The sequence below is a fragment of the Aythya ferina genome (genome assembly GCF_964211825.1).
Source record: "Aythya ferina genome assembly, chromosome: 2".
Taxonomy (NCBI): Eukaryota; Metazoa; Chordata; class Aves; order Anseriformes; family Anatidae; genus Aythya; species Aythya ferina.
The window spans coordinates 26,512,905-26,536,016 of NC_140297.1; the positions used below are offsets into that span (position 1 = coordinate 26,512,905).

Here is a 23,112-nt window from a genome sequence, read left to right on the forward strand (position 1 = left end):
CCTGAAATCAAAATGCAAACCTCCCACTGACTGTTCTGGTGCAGAATTATGCTGAAGGATCAGGCTCGCATGTAGCAGTGAGCCATTTCAGGAGAATTATCAATATATAAAAGCCAGGATTTCTTCACTAATGGAAATTTTCTCCCACCTGCTTCATGCAGCAGTCCTTTCTCTGCTATGCGAGAGACTTTTGTTATCAGGAAAAAAGGAACCGTATTCAAAATCCTACAAGATGGAGTTCTCTTCAATAATAATTAGCCTCAAAATCATTGCTTGCTGACCCATGAAAGCTCTGCAGGCATCCTGGTGGTAGCAGCTACAAATACTAATCGGGACTGTTAGCAGACAGTGCTGTCACATCAGGCTGTTCTGCAATATTCCCCATGCTCCTGCCTGCTCTTGCTGGCACTTGGAACACTGAAGCTGAAACAACAGAGTTGCTTGAAAGCCTAATAATTCTCCAAGTCCGCACGCAATGCTGGGCCAGGTACCCTATGATGAAGCAGTATTTTCCATTAGAAAGAAAACCTGAATTTTCCAGGGCCTCATACTGAAGGTTTCAGTCAGAGTGACGGGGGTGGGATCACAGCAGTAACGATCCCCTGAAACCGCAGCTCCATTATCCCACTCCCCTCCTTGCCTGTCGCACAAAGTAATTTTCCTGTACCCAGCTGGAGCGGCAGTGGCATGCCTGCAGGCAGGGCTGTGAGCGAGCTGGAGGAGTGGGGGCTGCAAAACAGGGCAGGCAGTGATCCCAGCACAGAAGCATGGCTGCAGAAGAGCATACCTGGCCCTGTAGTTTAACCAGGAAGGACAGTGGAAGGAGAGAAAAAGGTGGAGAGGAAAGAGAAGGAGCTCAAGCTGTCTGTGTTTCTGAATGCTGGGTGAGTGAGCTACCGAGTTGAACAGCAGTAATAAAATATTACCGCAAGATTTTTTTTGTTTCTAGAGCTTTTTCCAGGAGTCAGGAACACACGTGCCTTAGCATTTGGTATGAACAGAAAAGTTGGTAGGCAATTGGAGCTGAACTACCTCTCTTTAGCAGCCTGAGGCCTGAGGCAGGGAGACAGTCCCACTGACTCAAGCAGGAGGTGGCCTCTAAGTGAGTGCTGCTGCCTCTCCTGCCTGGCAGGGGAGCCCTGTCACAGCAATTTGGCTTCCCCCGAAGCATCCCACTCATCTCCAGCGCTGCTTCCTGATCCCACCTGTGTGGGATACAAACAGTGGGTGACGACTGCAGGTAAAATACCACATCCGCCCTTCTTCAGTGTTTCATGTACGCTCTGAGTAGGGTTTGGTGATTCTTCCTTCTGTCAGTCTAGCAAAACCGTACCTGACTCATATTCCTCAGCAAGTCCCCCAAGTGCTCCTCTGAAAAAAAAATCCCGGAAAACAGTAATATAGAGGCAGGAGTAGGAGCGACAGAAACTGTGAATCAGTTTGCTAGGCAGGGACAATAAGACCTTTTATAGTTTTGAGCTTCTTAAAGAAGAAACTGAGCTGTCTTTAGAAGTAGTTATAAATTCCAAAAGAAAATGACATTTTTCAAGTAATCTGGTGATGGAAGTGCACAGTTAGTAGCATAAGATGAAGTGCTGGCTTGCTTAAATCATGCTTTAAATAAAAGGTGGAAAACTTGATTAACATTTAGCAATGAAGTCAGCAGTCTGAGGAAATACAGAACAAATGGCAAATACCTGTACAGGCTTCTCCGCTGTTTTGATCCACACAGCACCCAGCTTGATGTGGGCAAGTGGAGCAGAAGGTATTAACCTCAAGCAGTGGAAACCTGTAGGCACAATTTTTGTGAGTTTGGAATAAGAGGGACTCCAGACTGGGAATAAAACTGGATGATCTAAAATGTAAAAACAAGCATACACCAGTGGGAACTGGTGAGAAAAGTCAGCTGGGGAACACTGTTCTCCTTGGTGCCTCACTGTAACCCAGTCTGCATGTTAGCCTCTTTGTACAATCTTTCCTCAGCATGTATTGTAGAGTTTTGAGGCCTTACATACCCCCTGATGCATTGTACAGTTAATCTGTGGCAAGCAGATCTCAATCAATTTTATTTTACATCAGTCATCAAGTAATACACATTTATATCTAACTCACTGAAAATAGTTCCCCAGCTAATGTACAGTGGTAAAGAGGAATGCCGTACCTCATGCTCTTTTTCCTGAGAAAATAGAAAGGTCTTTTTCCACTGAGTAAGTGGAAAGGCAGGGTAGAAGACAGCTAGAAGACGAAAGAGAGCTGTCATCTGGCAGCACAGTCTGAACGTGTTGCATCTCTGTGGAGGACTCAAAACAGATCATGAGGATTAACCAAATCAGCAGTTTACCTGTCTGTGTAACTTCCAGGCTATCTCCGCAGACCCTGAAAGCTCTGCTGTCTGGCTCTCTGACGCTCCTAAAAGTCAGGTGATGTCTGACTTTCCGAGCTCTTTTATGCTTTTTCTCCATGCTAGAGTATTAGGCCTTAAGATTGGTTCTCATTAAAACCGCCTGTGCCAATCATCAAACCTTTTTTTCCTTTGCTTCCTTCTTATATGTTCACCCGTGACGCTTTGACTTTGAAGGAAACCACAAAAATGTAATCATCATGTTATCTCCAGACTGGTCTGCTCCCATACCCCCTTCCCTTTCAGTCTCACCCTTGTCCCCTCCTCCGTCTATAATAATTCCCACATGTTTATGCAAAAATACTACAGTTTTTTATTGTTGTCAATTAAGAGAGGCAACAGTTTTAGCATCTCTGCAAGAACAATGATTTCTAAATGTGAAAAATTTTCTGCCTTGGTGTCTACAACGTTTAGGATGCCACAAAACAATCAGTGTAGTAACACTACAGTACTTAAATAAAACAGGGCTCCTAAGAGCATAGGGATCATTTCCACTCTCACTTCTTCCTCCCCTCTATCACTGTTGAATCTAAAAAAGAAGCCTGTTCCTTGGTTCACGGATGCAGTTTTACACTTGATTTAGTGACCTAGTCCTCTGACAGTGAGGTGACACTGTGTGAAACTGTGTAACTGGATGCAGGTGCTATCATCTCCGAAATGACAGAAAAGCAGCGTATAGGGGGAGTCAGTCGTGTGAGGCACTGAGCTCTCATTCCCACTGCTGTCATTAGGAGGTCAGGATTTTGGAGAATTTTCTTCCTTACATTTTAAACAAAAGAAGTGCGGTGCTTCTAACAGCAACGCTGCAGACCTGAGGAGTAACAGCACAACAAATGGCTGTGTTTCCATTTAGTTCAACAGGGCCAGGAAACCAATCCCATCTTGGAGAGTAATTATTTTACTAACCACTGACTTTGCATTCAGCATCATTAATCAAAGCAGAGGGGGCTTTACTATTCAACAGCTTGCCTTAAAGGTACTGAATCATAATATTTAAGAATACTTAGTGGTAGTATCTCTAGCCCAATACACCAATAATTGTCCATACATACTGGAAGATATGTTAGGCTACGGATCACACCTTGCAGTACTTAGAACATATTCACAGGTCACAGCCCAGTGAAATGTCCCATGAGCCCCAGAGGCTCAACTGTAGTTCAGGACTGAATCCGACTGCCAACAGGAATTTAACAAAAGCTAAGGGAGTTACTACTCATATAGCTCAATTTAGTGCCCCTCAGTCAGACAGTGAAATTGGGGGGCTAAAGTTGAAGAACATAAACGTCCCCCTTTTGCCTTCCCACTGTCATCCATGAAGGTCTGTCTCTGCTTGGAGAAGGTGGGGCAAGACTGCAAGTTCTGAGTTGTACAGTATCGGGGTCTGGGGGATAATGATAGCCTGTGGGGAGAATGCAGACAGGCTTTGCTGAGCCATCAGGGATGTACCTGTAACTAGCACCTCTGATTTATAGCTTCTAGTGCTAGCTCTTGTAAGGCAATTTAACAGTTCCTGGGAGTACTGTGTCTTCTAAAAGTTAGCGTAATCTGAGCTAAACCAAGTCCCATAAACATACAGCAAAAGCAGAAGATGTTGGATTATCCAAAATTATCATAACTATTGGAAAACAGATTTGGGGAAAACATGGCAGTCCAGAACTGGCAAAATTCCCATTAAGATCAATCAGTCAGAATAAAAAACAAGGCATTGTTGACTCCATATTGAGTCAAATGGAGAACGTAAGGGCTTACAAGAGTAGCAGACCCTTACACACAGCAGAGGACTTACTTCCCCATCACAAGATGTCTGCACAAGTAACCCCAAGCACCTAACACCTGGTGGCCCAGAAAGGAGACCACTGAAGGAGGAAAGGTCAAGACCGGGATGCAGCTGATCCAAGGAGTATTCACCTCAAAATTCCCAGCAGCTTTTAGGCTTCACTTACTCTGTCTGTGTCTTTTGGGTTGGCCTAGCTAAGGTGTCCCTCTCAATACAGAGAAGGCTGGGCCTAGCACTTAGGTCTATGAAAAGAGTGAAAGTACTCAGTTCCTAACCCAAGTGGAAGACCACAAGCTATGCCCTATATTGGTATCTTTTGCATCTGGTCAGTTTGGCTCCTTAACACTTGCCCTAAAGACAGTGGAGTTTTACTTCCCAATGTGAAGACTTCAATGAAATGCTACTGCTGCCTTCCAGTACTTCAGGAGAGCTTATAGGAAAGATGGAGGGGGACTTTTCACAAGGGCTTGTAGTGATAGGACAAGGGATAATGATTTTAAACTAAAAGAGGGGAGATTGAGATTAGATATAAGGAAGAAATTCTTCACTCAGAGGGTGGTGAGGCCCTGGCACAGGCTGCCCAGAGAAGCTGTGGATGCCCCATCCCTGGAGATGCTCAAGGCCAGGCTGGATGGGGCTTTGGGTGACCTGGTCTGGTGGGAGATGTCCCTGCCCATGGCAGGGGGTTGGAATTGGATGATCTTTAAGGTCCCTTCCAACCCAAACCACTCTGTGAATCTAACATGTTACCTATGCTGGAAGAGATGTTATCTTTTGACACCACTTTGCAATTTTAATTTTATATATATATATATATTTAGTGAATAAAGGCTAATTATACAAGTTGCCTGCCATAGGGGCCAAATTTCCCTCTTCCCTTGTTCAAGGGCCAGACACAACAGCCACTCTGCTCGGGAACACTCTGGGACTGCTCTGTCCAAGTGCCCAAGAGCCAGAGTTTGAGCCTAAAAAAACACGCCACCTAGTTTGGAAAGTTTCTGTGCCAAGGATTAATGAATCTGTCATATTTGCTGCACACACAGAAAAATTAAATTTGCTTAAATCAACTTACAATGCTGCACCACATTCATGGCTGTAGTTAATCAGCGTCAGCCAGAACCAAGGATTTTGTCTATTGTCTTTACAAGAGGAGAAAGTGGAGTGAAAAGAAAAAGGAGATAGGATGCTCAGTAAGTGGAGAGTATGGTGTCACCATCCATCTGCAGCGTTGAAGGTACAGTCTAGAGAAGTACCTTTAGGTGGAGCTGACACCCACAGAAATTGTGCCAGTGTGTAAAACACTCCTTTCATGAAACAGGCAAGGCCAATTGCTTTTTCCATGGCTTTTAAGAAGTCAGATGCTAGTTAAAACCTGTGAATATGTATACATTCCTTTATATGGCTAATTAGCTGCTTTATGTGTGGCGCCTTCTGGATTAAAGCAAATTCTATGCAAATAAGCGGAATAGACTGGTCAACTTTATACGTGGAAAAAAAATGCTTCTTTTATATAAATATCTACTATTTTTTTAAGGTGAGTTTCTTATTTCATAGACAAGTGCTAATTCCTAGACAGCTCCCACGTATTTAAAATGTTCACTCTGCATTGTTCTTTTAAACAATGACTGACTGTATACAAACACTGAGGAGGAACAATAGATTTTGACTATCTGCTTAAATAAATGAGACAAAAACACGTCTTAGAAATGGCTTTTTCACTTTTTCCGCTAAATGCTCAATTTCTGTCCTGCTGAAATCAATGGCAAAACTCCATTGATTCAGCAAGGCCAAGTTTTCACCCCAAACAGTCTTTTTTTTTTTTTTTTTTTTTTTTTCCAATAAGTAGATTTGGTTCAAGTCTGTCTGAAGATACTGTTTTAAACTATTTCTTCTGTTCTATTGAGTAACAGAGCGGGTTGATATTTAAGAATGAAAGCTCATCAAGTTTAAATTTCAGTTGTTTTATAATAATAGCCATATGTTAGTTATAGATTGTGTAAGTCTGAAGTTTTGGTAATTTAAAACTGCTTTAAAGTGACCTTTACATGGTTCCACATTTCAACATTTTCTAGAAGTGGTTGGTATCGGTCCTTACTCATAAATCCTTACATTAAAAGAATCTGCAGGGCCTGGGCCCTTAGTTAAGAGGCTTATAGTACGGAAGTCCTGCAAACATTTATATACACACTTAATCTTACAAATCGAGTCTTCACATTGAAATCAATATAACTGTTCTCAGTGGGTGAAATCAGACAGGATGAAATGTTAGGTTTTAAGAAAGGTCACTCTCTTTTTAATCATTGAAGACAGGATGCTAAGCAAGAGGGACATTCAGCCTGATCCAATGCAGTTGTTCTTTAGTTAAAGGGTGCAATACAGAAAGACATAGTATGGGAAATGCATTTTTTTTTCCCCATTGAACACTAGACAAGCTGGGAGAGCAGATACACTGCAGGAACTATGAAGGCTGTAGCCCAGCTGCACTACCACTGCCTGGTGCTGCCGTATAATTCTCTCTCCCTTTTTTCTCAACCATGCTGCAGTTGATCTTGCCTTTTGCTTGGGCTACTTACATGGCTGCTGCTGCTGCTGATGATGACGATTATTATTTTTTATTTGTTTTTTCCCTATCTTGCTCCACTGCCTATTCATCTCCGTTTATTTGTGTCTCGCTCTTTGTATGTCTGAGATCACTCTAAAAAGATAAATAATTTTTGTCCAGGTTTTCGCTCTGCTTTCATATCTGACTGAATATTTCCACTGTTAAGTTAAATGCAATGCACACTGCGTATCTGCTGTGCTTTTCACCTCAAATACCATTACTCAGAAAGTGTTTTTCTTTTTCTAACAGGGAAACTGAGGCACACTAGCTAAAGCCATTTGCTAGAAATTGTACAGGAAGACTCACAGTAGAGCAACATCTCCTGACCTTTCCTTCTAATGCTTTATTTTTTGGTCATGAATTAGAAAAGAAACTGGCAAAACTAAAAGAGCATTAAAAGTGTCACACTCAAAATAAGATCAAAACAAGCTTTGATATGTGGACAAAAAGGAAACATTGATTGAAATCTGCTCTGGATTGATTGATATCTTAATAGTCCCTTTACTTCTATGGAATTTTGGTACTTCTCCCATGACACTTAATGTTAAAGTGCTATATGTGCTGCACATTTCCCATGTCTAAGAAAAATATTGGCCACCTAACAGCTGGCCAGATTTCCTTTCCCTTCAGTATAGTATTGTGCTCCATGCCCATTTTTCCAGCGTTTAGATGGCTGATGTATTTGAACCTAATTTTCAGTGAAAACACACAATGCTGCAGATAGGTATTGTGGCTCTATATTGACCACTCTAAATTCTGTTCCCTGGTTCACAGCTGAAGAGATTCACTCTGAAAATTACTATGAAATACCTCTGCCTCTTCAAAAGCTGAGTCTTCATTTGGCCCTCGACCCTGCATATGCTTTAGCATGGGCATGCAAGTAATTCCATTAACACATGTAACTCCCTCCACTGGCACTGATAATGTACTAAGCAGATACATATGTTTGGAGAGTTGGGGTTTGTTTTAAGTAAGAAACTATTCTTGTAATTTTTTTCCTACTCTTTTGCAAAACTCCAGCTTTGGAAAAAAAAATAAAGATGTTATATAAATTTGAGGTAATAACCTCAAGCTCTAATTTCATTTTATTGTCACATAAAACAAAATGCTTGATACTCTTAGGAAATGCATAAAAGCTATTAGGCCAGTTATGAACATTTGGGACCTGGTCGTGTAATCATTCAAAGTGTCTTTCGTTAATCCAGGTATAGGGAAAACTGGCCTATGGAAGCCAATCCCTTAGCATTTTTAGTGTTGTTTTTCAAATGACAACATCTTGTAATTAAATCTCTGAGCACTTTATTATAGTTTTGTTACACCTGCGGTGAATGAAAATATTTTTAAATTATTTACAATATGGTATGGCAACAAAGCCACTTGGTGTGAATCCTCCCAAGCAGCGATGAGGGCCGGTAGGCGTGTGTCCACGCACTCTGCCATGTGCTGCTGCCCAGACATCGAGGGAAGCCCTATGCAGGGCTGGAGGACCGAACACAAAACTGGCAAGGACCCGGCAGCAGGCAGAGATTAAGCTATTTTATTGTGCAAAATTAACAATATACGAAAGGAAAGCGATGTAATGATTACAATCAGCTGCTTCACGTCCAGGAAGAAGTGTGTCACGGCCACGCAGCGCGGTGCCAGCACCTGCAGCGCCGTTTCTCCCGTGAAACGAACAGAGGCGTGCTCTGCAAGGAGCGTGCTGAGGTTGGGGGTGCCCTGTCAATCCCATTTGGGGGTTTTCGGAGCCACCCCGTGCCACTCCTGGTTTCTGGCCCGAGTTTTCACCAGGCGCAGGTCCCGTTTCTGCGGGTCCCCGCCGAGGAGCTGCTGCAGGCAGCTGACGGGCTGAGGGAGACAGTTAACAAAAAAAAAGTCCCATTGTTTAGATTTCTGTCACAAGCCGCGAGAACACTTAATTCCCTTTATCTCCTGAGCTTTCATTATCATTTAAATTTCATTTCCCATTAATTGATCAGGGATTAGCGAAGCCATTACGCCAGAATTAGACAAGCCGGGCGCGATGAATAATTCATCAGGGACAATTACAGCCGCTTCCCGCTGTACTCGCTGCCTCGCCTCCCCACACACCCCGCCGCTGCCTGCCGGGGCCACCCGCCTGCCCTCTGCGCCCTGTCGCGACAGCCGCCCCCTGAGGCGACATGACATGACGTGACATGGCCGGGCCGGGCCGGGCCGCCCGCCGCTAGGTGGCAGCCGCCGCCTGCGGTGCGCGGGGGGCCGCGGAGCCCGGCTGCCGGCCGCCCTCAGCGGCTCCATCCGACCGCGGGGGCGGTGGGGTCGGGCCGGGCCGGGCCGGGCCGGGCGGGTGCCTGCCCGCTGCCTGCCCACCCCCGGGGCTCCGGGCTGGGGCTGGAAGGGGGCGCCCCCCGCCCCGCCGCCCCTCACGCCGGGCATCTCCTTCATCCCAGCGGACAGTCGCTGCCCCCATTAAGGCGCGGTCCCCGCCCTCCGCGCGGAGCTTTCATCTCGGGGCAGTTTTATGGCGCGCGGTGAAATGTGCAAAGTTTTTAATTAGCCTCGCCAGACAGCCCGAGGCGGCACTAGCGCCACGAAGTCTTCACGGCTGCTCTCTCCGCTCCCACAGCACAACAAGCCGCTCTACTCCTTTGAAGACAACGCCGACTATGTCTACGATGTCATGTGGTCGCCCGTGCACCCCGCGCTCTTCGCCTGCGTGGACGGGATGGGGCGCCTGGACCTCTGGAACCTCAACAACGACACCGAGGTGGGTGAGGGCAGGGCGAGCCCCGAGCCCGCACGGAGCCCGCAGGGGGCGGGCAGGGCACGGCAGGGCCGGGCCGGGCAGGGCACGGCAGGTCCCGTCCCGCTGCCGGGGGGAGCCGGGCCGCCCCCTCCGCCCTCCCCGCCTCCGCCCCGCTACCTGCGGGGGCCGGGGGAGGCTGCGCCCTCCCCTCCCCTCCCCTCCCCTCCCCTCCCCTCCCCTCTCTCCTCCCGGTTTGGGGGGGGAGCGCCCTGGGCTCCCGTTTTGGGGCGCCCCCGGCCCCTTCCCGCACCCCCCTGCCCCGCCCGCGTTCCGCCTTCAGCGGAGGGAGCCGCCTGCGATTTTCCGGCCTCACCTTCCTTTTTCCCCCTTTCTTAAAGTTTGCCCAAATTGCGGCGAAACTTAAGCGAAGGAAGCCAGGGGTTTCTGTACGGCGGCAGAAAGTCACAGCTCTACACCTCACTGATGGGGAAGGGTTAACCAGAAGCAGGGCAAAGCCCCTAATTTCAATAAAATCATGTTCTAAACACGCCGAGTACCCCTTTTCCCTTCCCTCCTGTTACTTCTCCTCACCCCCCTCAAAAAAAAAAATGCTGCAGGTGTATATTGACAGCGTGTTTTCTGGATTTCATTTTCCTCTGGAAATGTTTTTCAATAAGAAAAAAGCATCACCTGAACTCTTAGATGGCCAGCAATCAGTTGTCAGAATAAGAACTGAAATATTTTTCCAGAACTGAAGTCTCACGGATTTTTATTTAATACCGTGTAAAACTAAGAACGAGGGAACGTAAAAGTAACGCGTATTAACTGATGGTTTCTTCATTTCCAAAAAAAAAAAAAAAAAAAAGGAAGACTGAAAAACAACCAGCAGTATTTTCCTCACACACCCTGTTTTCTACAATATTGTTTTGTTGTTGTTTTTTTTTAAGATTAGTTTTTCATTAATTCATCTTTCCCATAAACACAATATACATTTCAACCCAAGTAAAATACAGGCAGGGTTTATGGCTCCCAGTGAATGGTGCTTGCCATAAATAAGCACGGACAGGTAAGAGGAACCAGCACTGCGAACTGCATTGTCAAGGGGAGCAGCAAGGCCTTTTGAAGTGCTCTGAGCAGGAAGCAGCACAGCCTTTTTAATTAGAGCACATACAGCTGGAGGATATACAGGAGGAGTCTCTTCAGAATTTATTTTGGGAAGGGAGGGACATATCCTTCAGGTGTTCTCATTAATGCAGGCTTAAACACAGAGCATAAAACCCAGTGTTTTAAAAAGAAAAAAAAAAATAACCCTTTCCCCCCAAATACCAGGGCTGAAGTCCTGCTTTGCTTAAAATCAACTGATGTTTTGCCATTTAATTCAATGAGACCATAATTTCTTTAAAAAATAATAATAATGTGGACTGCTTGATCCCATTCCCATCAATAATAAGGCTGTACGTAGAAAACTGCTGCTGTGTTTTCAGTGTGTTTACATATAAATACATAGGAACATCAGCAGAAAAATAAAAATTAACTTCAAGCTCAGTCCTGCTTTTCTTCTGCATGTGAGGCCACCCTGATTTCACAAATGATCTCCACTGAGAGGTTGAAATCTGCTCTCGTGATGGGAGCAGAATGAAATTATTTGTGTGGTACCAGAGCTTTGTATTTTTATGAGAATTGAATTTGTGTCTGGAGGAAGAAATACCATTTGGTCTCCTTACTAAGCGCTGATAAAGTAAATTTAAAAATCTCTCAAAACGCTAAACTGGCAGAATTTGAATAGATGTAGGGTTTTGTTATGTGAGAGAAGCAGTACCAGACATACAAATACTGCTGAAAGAACTGTAAGCAGTTGTTTTAAACATCATAACTGAAAGTGATTGTTGTTTGCTGTTACCCTCTATCTGGTAGGTCATACTTAGTTCATAATTTTCAAGATTTCTGCATTCGATTAAGCAGTTTAATTCTGCTTTGCTGTTTGCTAAGAAGAAGCCTGCCAGCACTTTTGCCTGTGCATTAAGAAATCTTGTAACACCTATTATTTTTGACTTTTAGACGTCAGATTGGTGATGTCTAAGTATTTATAAAAACGGTAGAAAATAACAGGTATATCAATGGGTTTAACTGCTAGCTATTGATAAAAACCTCTGCGTGAGAACCAGATGTGATTGTTGTTAATAGTTTTGTTTAATTGAAGAAATAAGCCATGTTATTATTTAGGTACTATTTTTATAAACCAATTAAGAAAATAGCTGGTTTTAGTTCTGATATGCTACCTTCAAATTTTTGAACTGTAAAACGGTTTATGCTAGCGTTACTCCCCATATTTATTAAAAACTGTTCTCCCGCATACTAGGTGCTTTCTAATCAAAATAACTAAAATAATTTGCCCATACCATAGATTTAATCAATCTAATTGTTCTTAAAATCTCCGTGTAAAATAGCCAGGGGTATTTGTATGCTGCATTTTGATCTATGGATACCAGAAGTGATTTTTGTAGTAGTAATGTAAATCATCATGGTTGATTTATATTTAATAAATCAATATAAAAAACTTTAAAAAGCAAAAAACAAACAAACAAACAAAAAAAAAAAAAAACAACAAAAAAAAACAACTTCCCACCTTTATTCTTTTGCAAACTGAATACTGAATATTATTATAGGAATCAGGATAGCTTCAGGTTAGCAAATGCTGATTTCTTATGTATGTGTTCATTACATTTCTTGTTTTGATCGAGCTTGGATAAAGTCTCTAGGTTAGTACTGAATCTTGGTTATAGGTGAGGTTAAAAGCAGCTTATAGATAAAATTGCTTATTCTTGCTCTGTTATATTGCTTTCAAACATTTCAAACATAGGGCACACATTTCAAATGTATTGTGTGCCCTACCTTAGCTTTGAAAATATGAAGATGGTGTCTGTTTCTAAAAACAGGTAGAAGATCTATTTGCAAGCAGGTTTAGATGTTACATAAGTAATAAAAGTGTAAATATATATATATATGTGTGTGTATATATATATATATTCCTACCATGCAGGTTTTTCTGACTGCATCTTAATCTGTTACCTTGTAAAATCTTATTTCAAAACTGTTAAAAATCTGACAAGCAACTTCAGAGAATTTATAAAGTATTTTAAATGTAATTTTAGCAACATAATGCTACCATTATAAAATAACCTTGTATCTTTAAAATCTAAAATAGGCATGTGTAATTTAACCTATCACTTCTCCAGGTAGACAAATCTATTTTAAGATACTATGGTTTGAATATATTTTATTCCGTATCACTGGAGAAAAGGTTTTCTATTTAGATTTTTAAACACTATTGCATGGTTGCTTTTTATTTTGCTAGATAGTTTTGTGGAATAGTAATAGGATTTTACAAAACCATTGGGTTTGAAAAAAAAAAAAAAAACATGGGTTGTGTCTTGTGTCTGCAGCATGCATGCTGCTTGTTTTTATGTGGAACACTGCAAGAATGCTGTGTTAACAACAAAAAACAGTTCTGGAGTTACAGATTTCAGCCTTCTGAAAGATTTTGTTAAAAATTCAGTGCCTTAAATCTAAGCTGTGTAGCTCATTTGAAACAAATATCTTTGATCTGCAGTTTTCTGAGAAACGTAGCTGGGTAGTGGATTAGTGCTCGAAAAATGTGGCATTTAGTCGTTGTTTGAAGAAACCCATTTCCAAATGTTATGAAATTAATTTTGGCTGGAATTAAAATAGCTTTTATTTTTTTTTAGAAATCAGTGATCAGAAGGGTAAAACTTGCTCATTTTTTAATGCGATGGGATCGTGGCTCAGTGACCCCACGGCAGATTGGAGCCCTCGGCTGTAGCGCGCTAACGAGTAACATACTTGGGACGGGGAGCGGGAGCGTGCCAGCGCTCATCAGTGAGGCTGCCTTGGATGGACCTCGGCCTTGCACAAGCCAGGGACCAGGCCAGCAGCTTATTTGCATCTGAATGACTTCCTAAAGGGGGAGGACAGGATCTGCTTTCTGATTGTTATCCAGCCTTATTTCTACATCGCCTACAGACAAAATCCTTTTTCATTCCACTTGCGGGGCTGCCTAAAGGGGAGTTTCCTGAGTCCTTTATGGAGAAGACACCTCAGTTTGCCAGGCCCGGTGGGCTGGCAGGTACCTGCTCGGTTTGTGCAGGGTCTGTGACAGGGAACATCCAGGTGGGGAGGTGTAGGGCTAGCAGTGCCCAGAGCCTCAGGCAGCCGCAGGGGTTGGGCTCCCCGCCGCCACGCACCCCGCTGACTTGCTGAAGGCCGTAGAGCTGACAGCAGGGAAGCTGCTCAGTGTTTCCTTTAAAATCATTTTTCTTGTGGATCTGTAGAGCTGTCTGGCAACTACCGTATAACACTATAGCCTGGGAACTGAGGTGAAGTCAGGAAAAATTCTCAAATTTTTGACCTGGATTTTATACCGCCTCAATGCTGCTCACTCCCCTCATGCAGCAGCCTGCCCACAGTGGGGACCAGAGGATTCCCGTCGCTCCTGCAGAGGTGTCCCAGGCTCTGGCTCCTGTCCAGCTGCCTCTTCTCGCCAGGACTGTTCTCCAGCTCCACCTCCATTTGTAGATCCCACAGCATCCCCTTGTCCCCATCCCAGCGTGTGCCTAAGGCCTGTTCCCGTGAGGCGGTCTGGTGGGGGAGCCGCTATTGGAGCTCCCATCCTTCCCCTTTTGCCCTGATCTGAAAAATAAAAGCTAAAAAGCCTCGTTCAGGAGGCTGCCGTGCCAAGCTGCAGGCTCCTTGCTCAGGCAGGTTCTCCTGTTAAAGGAGCTGGGTGGAGCATCAGCAGGCTCACAGGCCACCGTCATTTGTCTTATGAGGTGACCTAAATCAAGCGAGTGATCTCCCTATCTGGGACAGACACCCACACGGTTCCTTCCTCCTGCAGCTCCTTTTGATGCCCTCATTCCAGCGTAGATTACAAATACTTCTCCTAAGATCATGTTCTTTATTCATCCCACATGTTAACCAGCGCCTTGATGTATTCTTGTGGGTCACCTGTTAAGTTTGCCGGTCGGCTTGGGGCAGGGAGGGAGTTTTGAAATTAAGCAGCATCCAGGTGTAGTTCAACATGAAGAAGGCTCCTGGGAATACAGGGATGGGCAAGAGAATTGTGGGAATGTGCTGTAGGAGTTCCTAAATGTCAGCTCAGCTGTTCTCGCCTTCTGCTGTGTCCTCACTGAAGTGATTAGCTCAGGACTCTTCTTAATTAGCACCTGAGCTTTGACCTCTGCATCTAGCTGCAGAGGTGAGTATGAAATCCAAGGTGCATCAGGGATTTGTCTACAGCAGGCAGGTTATTTGGGCCCTGCTCAGAAGTCGGGGTAGGACCGACGCCAAGTCCTACCCTCAGTTGATTCTTGGTCATAAATCAGTGAATTTTGAGAAAGAAGCAGACGCAGTTTCATGTGTCTCTGAGTTAAGGGGTAAAATTGTTTCGTTTACTGCCTTTTACAGTAGAAAAGTCTTCCCTACTCGTTCTAAGCAATATCTTACTCTTTCTTTTTTTAGCACGTGATTGAAGAAACAATGAACCCTCTTCTTCTCCTCCCCCCTGACGAGAGGCTTGTGACTCACCCAGCAAAATAGGACGTTCAAAACTGACTCCTGGGTCTGCAGGCAGCGTGATTTTATTGTCCTGTCTGTTCCTATTGTTTCAACAGGTTCCCACAGCTAGTGTGACAATAGAAGGAGCTTCTGCCCTCAACCGTGTCCGCTGGGCCCAGGCTGGGAAGGAGGTCGCAGTCGGTGATTCAGAAGGCCGCATATGGATCTATGATGTTGGAGAGGTATTATTTTTACTGTGTTCAAAGCTCAGGTCCTGCAAGTCACCACATCCAAGTTTGAGAGAAGATCTTACCTTTTTAGTCAGTAGGACACCTCCAAAGAATATACGGTCTATCTTTCAGCAGAGTCCCTGTTGGTTCGGGTTGCCAACAGCGTGTTAGTTGTAAAGCTACCGTGCGAAAGAGTAAATAGTGAAAGTGTCAGGAGGAAAGTCTTTTTTTAAAATATCCAGCATTATTTATTTATTTATTTATTTATTTACTTTTTTATGTACAGTTGGAAAATGTTTATAAAGGAACACAAAGAGGAAAATATAGGTACAAAGAGAATCTCTTTTGTTCTGAAGTTGGTCCTGTAGGGTTCACCTTTTATATTCCAGCATCTCTTATTTCATGACTGGCATAATGTTGTAGGCTTCTCTCAGCATGACATGTGCAGAGTAAGAGGCTGTTGTTTTAGTGCTGAATAATGGTAAATATGTTTGAATATGTGCAAAGGTACTAAAAGGAGGAAATGAAAGGTGTCATTGTGGAGGATGGGAGCTGCATGCGTGATGAAGGGTATGTGGGTGCTGAGAAATAGCAGGATGTATATTCTGTGTCTGAGGCTGCTCTCAATTCACCCTACTACATATTGTAAAAGCCATCTAAACTGCAGTATGTTTGGCACTGATAGAATCTACTTCTGTGTTGATGAATAAGGTATAAAATGTTCTGTCGGCATTACAATTCCTTGGAACAGCTAAGGGTGAATCTCTGAGCAATCAGCTTTTATGTAGAGAATTTGTTTTCTGTCATTATCTGTGATAGGATACTGAGATATCCATCTCTACACAGTAGGGAAACATTATGGAATACATACAGAATTATCTGTAACTCTCATAAAGTGATTTTATGGCCCATAGCAAAATTGCTTGTGCATGACTCATATTTTTGGATTGCATTTGCTTGTGCAGGAGTTGCCTTTCCTCACAAATGTTTGCTGAAACTTTGTGCCGTATTGTTAGCATAATCTCTAAAGTGGCTGAGGTTACTGCATTCAGACTTCCACTACAACACTGCAGGTCAGGCTGTTTTTGTTTATTTTTCGTTTTGCATGACTGTTCTGAAAAGGTGTTTTTTCTATCTTCAAAGTGATGTGACAGGCTATAGAAATGTCTGTGATGACAGCACGATCTGATCTTGTCTGGGAGTCTAGACAGGCTCCAGAAATGTGTTTTTTTGCATATCATACACCAGGCCATTCATAGGATTGTTTATCCCTGCAAGCTCACCCAGGAGAAAATAGATTTACTGTTACTGTGCAGGAGAAGTAATATTTAAGTTTTTGGCCTTTTCCTCTCTATAATCAGAATGCAACTTGCAAAATGAGTCACACTCAGATCAAAAAGACAGTTTTCTATTACTTGAGAAGGAAAAAGAAAAGAGCCATTCAACGGTATTTATTTGCATGAGCCCTGATCGGTTTCAGAGTAACGTGCTCTGCTTCGTGGCCGTTCTGTGTTCTGTCTGTGCAGAGCCCCAGGCTCTCCAGCTCAGCTCCATCCCTCCTTGCACAATTGGATAGATGTCCATCCACATAGCAGCTGACAGGTCACGGGCCGTTGCCACGCCTCCTCCTCTTCTGTAATGAAGGAACTCTTTAATTTGTTGCCTGGTTCCTTCTGACAGCATCAGTCTCTGCAGTAATTCCAGCTTCAGATGCTGCCAGGGCTGCTGTGCTGTTAGGGTGGCTTTTTCTGGTTTAAAAGAGAAGGATGCTCAGCTATTCTCCGGCACAGCTCTTGTCACTATAAAGCCTGAAGTGAGCTGCAGAAATGCCTTGCAGTTTGACAGCCTAAAACTGAGGGCTCGGGCAGTGAGGAATAGCTTCTTCACTCGTTAACCCTCTGTGCTGGTTCATAAAGAGCCCTCTGATGAGTTATTTTATGGGCAGTCCTTCTCCCCCTGTCAACAGCTGTCCCGAGCCATATCCTTTGCTGTCCAGTTTTTGTGCTGGTACCAGTAGCACACAGCAGACCCCACATTATGGTGAAGGAGCTAGATCAGCAGAGAAGTACTGATTTTTCTTTTGTTTTGTTGGGATATTTTTCGCCATGAACTGACTCAGTATGAGGGCAGACAAGCATCAGTGACAGCAGAAGGGACGTGATGTGGGTGTGTGTCTGTGAGCTGGCCCACACGGCACCTGGCAGTGCCCAGATCTCCTCTTTGTCTCAGCTGTGTTGCAAAGCCTGACACACAGCCACGGCAGATGACCTTTCAGCTGCTGCACCCCACCCATCTCCTCCGGCACTGACTTCTGAAAAGGCCTCATCACTGAAAGAACTCAGCCCTGCCTGACTGATAACTCAGTAGCATCCATTTATTTGAAGGTGCATCTCTCTGATTTAGGATGGCGAGCATGATTACTTGCATTAGAAAGTCAGCAGGCCACTTTAAAAAGACCCTAAATATCTTCAGCAAAGACATCAATGCTCCACTTTTACTGCACCCTTTGAAAACCTTTCTTTTCTCGTGGATGATCCAAATTATCATGTTAGATTAGCTGTCAGTTCATAAAACATTGGCTCAGTCAAAAAGATCTGGATATATATGTTACCATGCTTTATTATCATAGAATCATACCACAACATCTTTGAATTTCACATTACTATATAAGCAAATTTTCTTACCTGCTTGAACATACAGATTTGATCCTATGAATTTTGATCAGAGCAGAAAACATGGCACTATCATATCATTAAGGAGCAAATGTGATATGGATTTTTACTTTGGTAGATTCATCGCAGTTTTAAAGGCCTGGAGAACACTGATTGCTGCTGGTAATGTATATGGTGTAAAGCAAAACCATTGTGTGGCCTAAGTGAAAATGTAACCTTGCATCGTTCTTGAGGGCAAGGAACTGGAGGAAGGGGCTGTTTTGCTTGGATTGCTTAGGATTCGGCCCTTCTTGAGATGCTACGCAGTCACAGTCATTATGACACAAGATATGGCAGAAACATGAAGAATGTGGCAGAGTCCATGATCAGGGAGTTAAAAATACTGGTGACATTTTCGGTTAGGCTATATGATGTTATCTGCTTATAGTGTGTACTCTTAGTTGTTTGATTTCAGCATCGTGTCTGAAAATAACTGAACACATTTATTTTCACAGTGAGGGGTCTATTTTCTCCTCAATGCATGTGCTTTATGCCCATTAGCATTAATGGGAGTTATACACACACTTCCAAGGGAGAAGAGACTTAAATAGTCCATATAGATGTGCTCTTGTGGATCAGTAACCACTGATTTAAAGACTGTGAATTACAAAATAAAAACCTAAACAAACAACAACAAAAAAACAAGATTGTTTCAGTGTGATGTGATCGTAAACCTAAATAACTTGAGAAGAGGATATAACCAGTCACTGTAAATACTCTTTATGACAGGTAAAAAGACACAAACCTTTGCTGGTCTGGTAGCTGAGATATTACTGTGGTGATAGTATGTAAAATGTGTTTTATCTTATTTAGTCTTATGGATTATTTACAGGGCAGCAAGTTTTCTATATGGTAAAGTTGATTTTAGCAGAACATGGACCACTGACTATAGATTTATTCACACGTCCAGATGATTGATAGTTAGACCTAACTGCATGTCTCTTCTGTACATGTATTTTCTAGAAAGCTTGCTCCCATTGTGCATGCTTCAGTGATGTTACACAGTTGCCGCTGTCATAAATATTCTCTAACAACCACGTCTGTTGCTTACCTGGCTTATTGAGAATGCCATTTGCACCTCTGGTTGTGAAAGAAGCAGCTTCTCTTCCACCTTCCATTCTTTCTTTTTTTTTTCCATTAATCTCTTCCTGGTCATATTTTGTTTGCGTTGGGAATGAATAGATTGAAACTGGAAATCAATGATGTATTATTTGATTGTAACAGAATATAAAGTAATTTCAGTGCAGTATTGGAGGGTTTGAAACTAATCACCAGGAGCTTATTACTGATTTTGTTAAACCAGTTACAGGGCAAACCACTGCATCTGTTTGGTGGTCTTTCAGACAGCTGATTCCAGGCGTGCTTTTCGAGGATGACTGGTATGACAGGTGAAACTGGACTTTCCCTAGACCATCCAGGAAAGCTGGCTCTGCCAAAGAAAGCAATTACATGGGATTCTTTAAACATTTATTACCTCTGTCCTTTATTCTTGCAGTGAAATCAGCATCGTGTTGACATTTACACGACTCCATCAGGTTTCAGAGGTGACGTCTCTGTAAGCTGCTTTGCGGCTGCTGCATCAAGCAGTGTGTGTACTTCCCCATTTGCTCCATGATGGATATTTGCTCTCTATCTCATTTTCAAGAGCATGAGCAGTGAAGGAGGAGCTGGCAACTGCCTGAAATACGTGGATGTGTTGGTGCCATGAGGAATATCCCATTGGTTCCCGTAAAAGAAGTCGCTTTGATTTCAGCAGCCTGTAGCAGCTGTTCTGGGATTCTTGGGGTTCCAGACAGGGAGACATGCATATTCATGAGCTACTCTCACGTTTCAGCATGGCTTTTTAGTCACATGGCTAGAGTGAGTGGAGAAGGACTGGTACTTTGTAATCCTGTCTTGAGATCCCCAAATTTCACTATGGATTTCATACAGAAAACATAGCCAGCTTCTTTCGTGCAGCTGAATTTCTGTTGTGCAGAGAGAAATATGAAACTAGGTTTCATGTCATTAACTTATCCAGGTAGATTTTCCAGTAGGTTTACTTTTGCCATTGTAAAGCTCTTGTAGAGCAGATATTGAGTGAGGAAATGTTTTTGCCACAAAAGCAAAGCTGAGACTTGCTATAAAATATTTTATTTTCAAATCTGTGTTGAATTACAAGTATTCTTGGAACACAGATAAATGGCTCACATACATATCATGAAGGCAAATTTGAGCAATAATAAGAGGTTGTGCTTACAACCAAGTTCTTTTCAAAAGCATACAAAGATCAAGCCAGACACAATAGTTACAACAACCAACACAATCCAGGCATAAAGGATGATTAAATGGATTGTGAGGCAGAGCCTCAATTTCACCATTGATATTTTTGCTGTGAAGGCTGCAACATTGGCCTCGGAGGATTTTAAAAGCATGTATTAACAAAGCAGAATCTTTTAAGAGTTGTTGGAAAATGTAAAGAACTAGGGTTTTGATTTGCTTCCCCTCTGCCCCCAGTTTTACAGTGTTCAGTCTTGAGAGACTTTTAAAACTGGAAGCTCTTAGAGATGACCAAAAAAAAGGCAACGACAGCATATTGGGAACTCTAGCTTTATAGTTAAAATAGTAACTGAAATATTGAACAGAACAAGCTCTTTGTCCCTCATCATTTGAATTTAGACTGATACAGGCAGTATTCACAAAGGGATTTTTTTGAAGTAGGTTAAATAAAAACTCCCTAATGAAAAAAATGCACTAGTTTGAAATCAGTCAATTTAATTACTGTGTTTTATGAAGGCCATTACCCATTGCTGATTACTAGGGTGATAAAATCTTTAAGCTTTGGTAGCCTCCATAGGGGGTGAGCCGATCTAAGTAGAGCAAAGTCCAGTCATTATCACCCTAAATACTTGTGTTTCTCATTACAATATTCATTACTTTAGGTTACTGTGAATGCTTTGAGGTCTTTATGTAAGCACTGGTTTATTCTCCTGTAGAAAAACAGCATTGTGTTGATCAGTTCAAACCAAACATTGAAGTACTTCTGCAGTTCAAAACAAGACCTGGCTATATCCCGAGATCTAAATGCACACATCTATGCCTGCGAGTACCCGTATACACTCATATTGGTGACTGTGGGCTTGTCACTGCAGTCTAGTTCTAGTCTGATGAGAAATGGAGACAGAAATGAGTTGTCTTTAGTTTTTCAGTCTGTTTTGGTACTTCAGTAGGCTTCGTCACAGCAGACTGGAATAGGATCTTGTGTTTCTAGTAATCTCTTATTAGGGACGTATTTTTCTAGAGGGAAACTGAGCCATGCAGTAACTCAACAGACTTACCCAAGACCTGCACCTGGGGGCTGAAGCTGTTTATCTCCAGTGTCAGCCTAGAGCCATGAGGTTTCCTTTCTCTGGCACTTTTCACAGGTTGTGGTGCCTTGCTGCTTTGCTGCCCCTCTAAATTGCCATCACTGTGGCCTCCTGACTCACAAAGCAGCTTCACAAAATGAATGTTATTTAAAAGATGATTTGAGCATTGTTTCCCTTCATATTTAAAAATGCATGTATTTTAAAAGGCCATTTGAAATATGCTCGTCAGGGAGAGATGTGGGTCTGCACTACTAGGAAATGCGACTAGCCTGCGGAAGGAGACTGAAGAACTTGGTGTGACTAGCTGAGGAGGTCTGAGCCTGGTGGGAAGATACGTATTCCCACATGAACCACACATATTAGGAGTGCTTAGTCCCAGAGGGGGCTAATTTCTGGAGCTGAGGACATGGCTGTCACCAGAGCATGTGGCTGCAAGCTGACCAGAGGATCACAGAATCACAGAACGGCTGGGAGGGACCCCAAAGATCACCCAGTCCCAACGCCCCTGCCATGGGCAGGGATGCCAAGATCAGGTTGGCCAAGGCCTTGTCCAACCTGGTCTTGAACACCCCCAGGGATGGGGCATCCGCAGCTTCTCTGACCGTGTGTTAGCTGAACTTCAGCTAGTATTTCAGACTATCAGAAGACTGAAGTTCCGAGCAAGTAGGGAGGGTGGGGAAAAAACATCCTCTCAAGGTGGAGCTTGTGATGTGTTTGATTGTGATCTTGCAGTAGATCATACTGGTCACACAGGGTCACCTTCCTGCCCAATGCCATCATGTACACTTCTTCATGGTAAAGATGGTGTTCCTTCTGTTTTACTATACATATAAATGAAGTTCCACCTTCCTTTTAGAACTGGAAGTTTATTTATTAAAGCTAAAGGAGAAAGTACCAGATTGTTAACAAAGGTATCCTGTATCTCATTTGTTGATTAGACAATAGAGGTAAGCAGGCATCAGCAAAAAGAGCTAGAAAAGGAGGATTATGTAGTCATCCTAAAACTTAAATTAATTCTTAATCCTTATCTTAAGGTAATATCTTACCAGCTCCCCAGAGAATTTTACAGGGTGAAAAGACATGAATTTCCAGTGTGATACAGATACCTTTTGTATCTGTATTCCTCAAGCCCTCATCGGATGAAATAAAAAGCTTAAAAAAAAAAAAAAAAACAACCAACCAGCAGAAATCTGGCTCCAGTCCTTTCTGTTCATTTGCACACTACTTTTAAAGCCGACGTATGTTTCCTTTTCCCTTGCAAAGGCCCAGATTCTCCCCCTGCAGAGAGGATCAGAGGGAACAAGCCACATGTGACAGGAGTTAATCATGTAGCTTAATGCACTATTAGAAGGCACTCAGATAACGAAGCGCCGAGAGTGGCAGAAGAGAAACTGTAAGAGATCGTTCCCTCTCTGCACAGGAAAGCCTGCAGGACGGGTGGAAGGGAGGGCAGTGTGTGCCAGTCTTTGTGTAGGTATTTTCCTGCTCTAAAACAATGCAGAGAACAAGAGAAAGAAGAAAAGGCACGCGCTGGATCTGGTGTACGGGTCCATCCACTGTGTGTTTATTGTATCTGCAGCAGTGGTGGCTTCACTAGTAGCTCCTGAAGAGGCTCAGAGGAAAACACGATCTGGGTCCAGGCTTTTCATGGTAGATGTACGTGAGGCAGTGGAGGCAGAGTAAATGCTGTAGCTAACCTGCTGTGTTCTGGACCTGCATCATGTAAAACTGGTGGGAAACAG

At 43.2% G+C, this 23,112-nt stretch overlaps 1 protein-coding gene and 1 long non-coding RNA gene across 9 annotated transcripts in view; both read left to right on the plus strand.

The window, feature by feature from the left end:
- Positions 1-23,112, plus strand: part of DYNC1I1 (dynein cytoplasmic 1 intermediate chain 1) — a 188,842-nt gene that overhangs the window by 154,164 nt on the left and 11,566 nt on the right. For all 8 annotated transcript variants that reach the window (XM_084510209.1, XM_084510213.1, XM_084510210.1 and 5 more), the window contains 2 exons: positions 9,389-9,529; positions 15,199-15,324. In XM_084510209.1, coding sequence (XP_084366335.1) covers positions 9,389-9,529; positions 15,199-15,324 — 267 coding nt within the window. The remainder of the gene's footprint in view (positions 1-9,388; positions 9,530-15,198; positions 15,325-23,112) is intronic.
- Positions 15,332-19,778, plus strand: LOC311432107. Its single transcript, XR_014689823.1, has 2 exons — positions 15,332-19,411; positions 19,519-19,778. It is a non-coding gene; the product is annotated as an uncharacterized lncRNA (long non-coding RNA).